The 8585-nt window shown below is 30.4% G+C and overlaps 1 protein-coding gene across 1 annotated transcript in view; it reads right to left on the bottom strand.

The window, feature by feature from the left end:
- Positions 1–381: 381 nt before the first annotated feature.
- LOC123659831 (peptide transporter family 1-like) overlaps positions 382–8585 on the bottom strand; it is a 28946-nt gene continuing 20742 nt past the window's right edge. The window contains exons 12-14 of the mRNA XM_045595000.1: positions 8061–8147; positions 1637–1786; positions 382–600 (exon numbers count right to left, since the gene is read on the bottom strand). Coding sequence (XP_045450956.1) covers positions 424–600; positions 1637–1786; positions 8061–8147 — 414 coding nt within the window. The 3' untranslated portion in view covers positions 382–423. The remainder of the gene's footprint in view (positions 601–1636; positions 1787–8060; positions 8148–8585) is intronic.

Raw genomic sequence — 8585 nt, 5'->3', positions numbered from 1 at the left:
TTAGCTGTGAAAATGTAAAGTAATATTTTGGACTGAAAATCTGTTTTGTTTATTAATAAAATAGATGCACATGTAAGCCAGATGCAATATTGTCGCCTGAGGATTAGCATTCGGAATCGTGAATATTCTAAAACTTTGTCCTTCTAACCAATTTTACGTTATTTAGTTATTTTACGTTAAAATCTGTGATAGTAATATATTTTTTTTAAGTTTAATTACTTTCCGTCAAAAATTCTCAAAAAAACAACAAATATTACTGGTCTTTACATCATATCAAACGTAAAATGTTCAAAAGAAAAAAAAACATAAAAATAATTATGATATGAAACAATACTTTGTGTTATTTTTTGTCACTTTCATGATATCACAAACAAAATAATCTTAAAATATAAAAAAATATTATATATTATATTATTATAACAATTAATGTTCTAAGCAGTCTTCAGCTTGCTTCACTTGTTGGTAGAACACTCGACTACTTCTCCGGCGTTCATTTTTCTCTTCAATATCATTGAAACCAAACTGGTATCCTCTTGCCATGAAATGAAACACTGATATTGACGTGAATATCATTCCCGTAAAGATAAAGGACTGGGTTTCCTGAAACATATGTGTTAAATACAATTACAAATTATGAATAATAAGTAATTGATACTTATATTTTTTAAGTAGGTATTACAAAAATTACTTTTTATGAAAAATGTCTTTAATCAATCGATCAAAAATAACCTTTAAAAGCACCTTCGAATCGTCATTTTACAAATTAAAATTTTAAAGTAATTATTATTTTTAAAAGTGAAGCTACTGCCGATTAGGATTGCAGATTCTGCAGAGAAGAATCATTAAGAAACTCCGCAGTTACTCTGTTGAAAACAATATACCTTGTTTTAGTACAAAATAAGTAATATCTTGCATGAAGAATAATTAAACCAAGTAACGAAAATAGCTTTAAATAATACGACCTTGTTGTAATTGTACAAATATTTGTTACTTGTCTGGGTCGATCTCTATAAATCTACCTGTTATACCATTGATAACACGTAAAGCCTGATACGTACGTAAGCCTGACGATTGCCAAATAGTTCGATCCCTCTTGACGCAGGTAAATTTATTATACAAACGCATGTACCTTTTTGTTTCTGGTTCGATTGTACATCGCGGGTCTAGCCGTTGGTCCCGATTGTTACTAATATAACCTTATAATAAATAAAAATAATAAAATATGAAAATTATTCCGCCAACCCGCAGTCGAGTATCAAAGCAACTTTATCTGGATGCAAAATAATTATTAACATTATAATTATTTAAAAAATATTTAAACTTTGTAATATTTTAAATATAACAAATAAATAGTAGCAACTGGGAGAAGCAGTTCCATGTTCATACCGAAGCTCGATGGAAGCCCTATGGTGAATCTCAAGGTCCAAATGACGATTAAGACACTTTTCGATAAATACATACATCCGTTCCTAGCGAGACATTAACGTTAGTTAATGAATCTTTCGTAACACTGTACTAGAAGTATGCTCTCAACTTGACTGTCTGTACAAAAGCTTACATATACTACTTATTTACTATACACACGAGTACCAAACCTTTGAAGTATAAAACCTATTTAAAAGCAATACAACGTTACCTGCTTGTAATTAGCGAAGAGACGCGTTATGATTATAATTATAACATTCCCCGCCGCCTCCGTGAGCAACCACACTGCTGTCATAACAGCCTTCATACTCTCTGGTGCCTCTTTGAACGCAAACTCGTTGCCAGTGACCGCAAACAGAACCTATTGATAAAGATTTTTTATAGAATCTTAAATAAACAAAATTTAATAATATTAATTTATGTAAATGATTATCGGTTGTTATCATGTATGCTTGATAGCGATTGTTACTCATAGTAGGGAATATATCCACCAACCCGCATTGGAGCAGCGTGGTGTATTAAGCTCTGATCCTTGTCTTACATGGGGAAAAGTGCTGTCATAATCTCACTAAATAATAGCAAAATCATGTGTAACGCGAAAAAAAACGATAAATTACTTTTAAATTTAACTTCAACTTCGAATAACTTTGAGAGGAGTGAAGTTAATTTAAAATATTAAGAAACTTTTTTTCTATAGTATTAAATTTCATTTGAAAAAAGGTATTTTGAACCATAACAATATTTATATTTCTGGTAGTTAAAAAAATTCAAAATCGAAAGGCAAAATTGATAAAACAAATCAATGGGGCACGATTACAAGGAAACGTCTTGTTTTAGATTATTTTATTATTCATTTACTAAGAAACTTTTTGTAGGAAATTTAATTTCCTTTAAGAATACGCATCGCTCAAATTTTTCAGAATGATAATTGACGAGTTTTGAGTAAAAAAATTTGATTACTTTTAAAAAAACTTTAGTCGTAACGATACACCCCTTAATATTATTATTAAAGGCTAAAACTTTCATAATAATCTTTTTTTATCATCATGAATGATATTTTCACGGTATCATTAGAAGAAGAAAAATTTTTTAAGCCCAGTCTCATATACATAAATGTTTTTTGAGAATTGAATTAAGTATCATAACCTCTTAAAAATATACAACAATGTGTTATGACATCAAGAAAATCGAGTATTTTGTTGAGTCTCCGTCTTTTTGGCACTCAATTAAAAATAAAAAAATATCATTACTAGGAGCTTGGACATTCAAGCATATAGACGTCAACCAAATTTCGTGGCCTAAAACCCTTTAAACCAAATAATATTAAAATATTAAATTTCTACTATTAGATTATCACGCAGGCACTTCTATAAGTCAACGGTTAAACTTATTAACAGCGCCTAAACACACAAAGTCAATCCCTCCATTCCGCTTCAACGAATTTAATAACAATTTCGCAATCGCTTGGAAAGAAAATATAATAGTTTATAGTATTTGAATATATAATATAATATAATAATAGCACGTCTAAATATTCGGCTGAATAAGGGCAAATTTTGTGATCCACTAACAAAAAATATTACACAATTCTTCAATTCTACTTAAATGACACTAAGTGGTACTGCACTCGACGCATCTATTTTACCTTTTGAATGTCATCAGATAACCACAAGATATCAGAACTTATTTCATGCTCAGTAACACACTTATACCAAACTGAGACAATTTGCCTACGAATAAAAACAACCTTACTTGGTTATTTATTGCAATTTCTTTTGAATTACTTGGATTATTTCAATTGTTAAGCTATGTGACAGTGATGACTAACTATTATTTTTATAACGAATACTTGTTACATACTCGTACTCATCATACATATAAAAATGTTCGTTGTTGGTTACAAACATAATAAGTAACTATTCGTCTGTATTCGGAGAGCACTTAAACCCACTATAGCAATCATAATCTCTGTTGTATTTTCAAGTGGTCGTTCCCATAGTCAAGAGGCAATAATAGACCCAAAACTTGTATATATTTGCTTGTTGTTTATAAGTAAAATTCAAGCATCAATTTTGTTTATTATAATAATGAAATTATATATTATATATACATGTCTTCTACACTCAACTTATACAAATGTCTAGTGAGTTGCAAACTATAATTGTGTTGAGCAACGTAAGTATACGAAAATAGGCAACTTAATGCGCGTTATGAAAGATTACTAAAAAAGTAGTCATCAGATCTCAATCAATAATATCATAAGATCAGCATCAGCTTTCGATTAAAATAACCATGGTATCCAGTGAAAAGTTATGCGATATAACATAACATAGGTTGGCGAAAAAATAGTCCAGTAAATACGCATTATTAGATGTAACTCAAAAAGTACTAGTTAGATTTTAATTAAATTTAATTGGGACCAACATAACACGCACTACCTTTCGATAAAAAAATCATCAAAATCGACCAACCGAGTCAAAAGTTGTGAGGTACATACACAAAAAAACAATCGTTAATCGTTAACAATTAATAACCTCCTCCTTTTTTGGAACTCGGCTAAAATACTGCAGCATAATTACTATGCCGCTTCGAAACAAAATAACACTAGTATAAAAAAATATTATAAAACAATAGAACAACTATAGTGCTTAATTGTATGTATACTTCGCATACCATCCAACCGATAAAATTCATATCAATATGACTTCTTGACAATCTTAGAGAAGAGTCGTCCAAAGCTTGGAAAAGTATATCCCAATAGCTTATACCTAGCTGTCCCTGAAAATTATGACATCTATATAATAGGTAATCGCTTCATTTTATTAATCTGATCATTTTAATAGTTTTTAAAAAATACACAGTTGAAATAGTTGAGTATCGTAAAAAATCGCCCAAGTGTAAGTCGGACTCGCGCAGGAATGGTTCCATTCCATTGACTAGATAAAATATTTAGACATAATTTTTTGTCTAAGTATTTATTTTATTTTAATTTTATTATTTACTGAAGTAAAAATACAACTGAGTATTTTGTGAATATTTCAAATATCTACCTGTTGCCTTCATTGATATCGAGCAAAAAAAAATCGCGATTGTTATATAGGAGCCCCTCTTAAATATTTATTTTATTTTGTTTTTAGTATTTGTTGTTATACGGGAACAGAAATACATAATTTGTGAAAATTTCAACTGTCTAGCTGTCGCGGTTCTTGAGATACAGCCTGGTGACAGATAGACGGAGAGACGGACGGACGGACAGACACTGAAGTCTAAGCAATAGGGTCCCGTTATTACCCTTTGGGTACGGAACCCTAAAAATGAAGTAAATTAAATAAACTTTATATACAACGTGAATTACAATAATCCCTTAACTTTAATTTTGATACTTTAATAAAAAAAATTGTATAAAACTTCTTCATAGAACACACAAAGTTAATGTTGCTTTAAGCCACTCATAAACAACCTCAGTAATTATAACTACAATAAAGCTGTTAAGTGTATGTTAAATTAATGTACTAATTATGTAGGGTTTCATTCCCAAAGGGTGCAATTAGAACTTATATTACTAACACTACTTTGCTTTCACAAGTATGAATTTACAGTACCAACTTTCAGTTACTTGTCAGTACAAACTTTTCTTTTAAGATATCGTTCCACTCGATTTAAAACTTTAAAATTAGGGTTAAATTTAGAAATATAAAACTAATTTATAGCTACTAGTTGTTTTGCATTGCAGTCTAACTGTTACTAATTACTTTTGTTAACTGAACTCTGTAATAAAACTTTAATGCTAAACGAGCTGTACCAGCTTATTTGTAGCATGTTTGCTACTAAACATTTTATCTCTTATCCACCCTTTCAAAGCAAACTTAATGAACTGAGGAATTAGTAGCTAGTTGTGTGAAGTTAAATCGCCAAATTTCCTGCAATTATTTTCAAAAGTATGGAAATGATGCGAGGTCAAAAAACCGACAAGCATACAAATACGAGTACGCTTCAGCCTGTAATATCCCACTACTGGGCATGGGCCTCTTTCCCCATGTAGGAGAAGGATGAGAGCTTAATCCACCACGCTGCTCCAATGCGGGTTGGCGGGTGTAATACGAGTACCTACGTTAAAAAATTCACTTTCAAATTCAATATAAATTATAGAATATTGGTCAATATTAATTTTCCAGTGCCTTCAATGTACGTATCATGTTTCAGTTTTATTACAAGCGTGTAGTCCTTAGTGTACCCATCTGTCTCAATATCTTTTTATCAGGTTTACGACTCTGATTTATAAAAATCTTTTTCCGTTAAAACGATCTGTCACCGAGAAGGGTGATTGACTGTAAGGCACCACTGTGTTCCATAGGGATGAGGTAATCAATCACCATTATCAGAGACTGTTAACATGTAGTCCTTATTTCGTATGTCTTCTACATAATAATACGTTAGGCATAAACTTTATACGAAAAACTTGTGACGACTATGAAATTTCTCACTCATAGTTTATATAGAGAAGGAGTGAAAATGCAATTTTATTTAATCGTGCATAAAAAATATGATAAATTAATTTAAAAAATTACACACACACTACCATGTATTTGACACACATACGCATATATATTCTTTCGTTTATTAATTTTTATAGAAATATAGTCCTTGACAATAGTACCTTATTAATAATGTTCAAACTTATAATTTAAATAATTAAAAATAAACAAAAAACCCGCCTGCGTGAAGAATAACTAATAGAAAATCAACTGAAAAAGCCGGAACAAGATAAAAATTCAATATGCACACAAAGTCAGCGAAATAAATAGAAACAATATCAAAATCAATCAATATTTTTTCAGATGATTTTCTATTAGTTATTCTTCACGCAGGCGGGTTTTTTGTTTATTTTTAATTATTATTTTATTTATGTCTTTTTAGTCAGACAAATTACGTAATCGGTTCAATTCATTAAAACAGTTTACATCATGTGGTTGATTAAGTAATTTTTTAGGGTCAAGAGAACTGATAGCAAGCCCGGAGAAAGATCTCACTCTGCTCAAAGCAACGTAAGCCTGACCTTTAGCAAATAGGTGACTGCTTAAGTCAACAACTATTAGTTTTAATATAATGAAATTATTATTAAAATTATTTGTTTGTATTTGGTATTATGTATTTGTTATTGATTTTATTAATGTAATTGTAAATTGGTGTGACATTTATTAATTTTTATTTGTAATTTTAATTGTATGTTTTTTTTTAACCATTGTATTTTATTAGAAAGGCTACACCCCGAAGTTGATCGTCGCCTAGGAGGCGAGTTTGACATGGCATAGGCGTGGGAAAGAGCAAAGTCCACATTTTTTAAGCTTTAATATTGTATTTCTGTATTAGTATTACGGTAATAATAATCATGATATATCTTTTTAAAATCCTTGTATTGTGCCCTTCAATTTCATACCCATATTGTGGTATTCGAGAAAAAAAATTTTTTTTCATTAAATACAATGGCTTCGCGCAGCCGCCATGTTTGATTTTTTTTAATCTCACCTATTTAAGAACACTTGGGCAGCTAAGACAAACCTAACGATACCTCAATTATGTAAATCCGTTCAGTGGTTCTGGAAATATGAGGTAGTAAAGAATATTACATACAAATATACATACATACAAGATACGCGCGAAAAACATAACCCTTCCTTGGCAGTCGGGTAAAAATCATCAAAATTAATACACCCAGTAAAAAATTATGCGGTATAACACAACGTCGACGGAAAAATAGTCAAGTAAAAACGCATTATCCATACTAATATTATAACGTTGAAGGGTTTGTTTGTTTGTTTGTTTGAACACGCTAATCTCAGAAACAACTGGTCTGATTTGAAAACTTCTTTTTGTGTTAGATAGTCCATAGAGGAAGGTTATTGGCTATATATCATCACGCTAAGACCCAAAGGAGCGGATCGCAGTTTTAAAATAACATCGCAGCAAAATAATGATCAAGTATTGCGCGCACCTCCGTTCCACGTGGACGAAGTCGCGCGCAGAAGCTATCCCTAATAAAAAAATTAGACACATGTGTTTGGAATTACTTAAAGAATATAGGTTTTTACTAGCTCCAGTATACGAACAAATTTTTTTGGGCACGCCTGGTGCCTGTATTTCCTGGTCATTAGATGGTAAATTCAATCTTGACGTTCTAACTTTACATGAAAATTGTGAGCACCGTCAAACCCTTTGATTTGACAAGTCAAGTATTTCGAAATGTCGAGCTGTATTTAGGACCAAATCCTATTTATTGCACATGTCTTGAAATGCACTTTTTGCATGCCACATTGCGACACATCCTCTGACGATCCGTTCTTTTCATTTTCGTAGTTACTATTATTATTATAATCATTGATTCATGACAAAGAATTTGAAAAAAAAAATAACACATTTTTCTAAGCTGTTACATGATGCGTGTAATATTTGAAATAAGTATTACACTATTATTCAAAAATGGTGGAAACTACGTGTTCAAATTAACCAGTTGAAGCAAGATATTTAGACAGGCGTTTTATTTTATTACGATAAAATTGGATTTGAAGCAGGATAATTAAATAATACTACAATCATCCTTATGTAAATGTTATCCAAACTTAGTTTATTTAACTCACCTCAGCAGTTGATATAATCAGGAACTGCGGGAACAAAAGCGCCATTGTTACCGAGTTCGGTTCAGTTATCACTATCATTTTAGATACCTGAAAACGTAGATAGTTACAAATTACAAAGTTTTAATGAAATACTCTTGTAACGACATTGCAACAATAGCGGAAGACATTTATTATAATTGAGATGATTTATTTTGTTATTAATGTCTTTATTTACAAAGAAGTTTTAATGTAATAGAATAACAAAAGATAAAATACCTATATTTAAAATCTAAATAGTCGCTAGCGATATTGTTTTTTTTTTTTTAGTTTCTGTAACTGGATAGTTCGATATCCGTCTAATATAGCTCAAAACACGTTCATCGCGAAAGTTTTGTTATAAAAATATATACCTACTATTTTTATTCTATTTAATATAAACATATTTACGAAAATAGCGATAACTTTAAATGATTAATATTTTAAAATAATAAAAAAATGCCTTGACGGACATAAATTTGTAAAAAAAAAATGTAAAACAATTCAAGA

This window comes from Melitaea cinxia, chromosome 14, assembly GCF_905220565.1.
Source record: "Melitaea cinxia chromosome 14, ilMelCinx1.1, whole genome shotgun sequence".
NCBI classification, from domain to species: domain Eukaryota; kingdom Metazoa; phylum Arthropoda; class Insecta; order Lepidoptera; family Nymphalidae; genus Melitaea; species Melitaea cinxia.
Note: the sequence above shows the minus strand (reverse complement) of the source record. Positions and strands in the feature narration are given on the sequence as shown.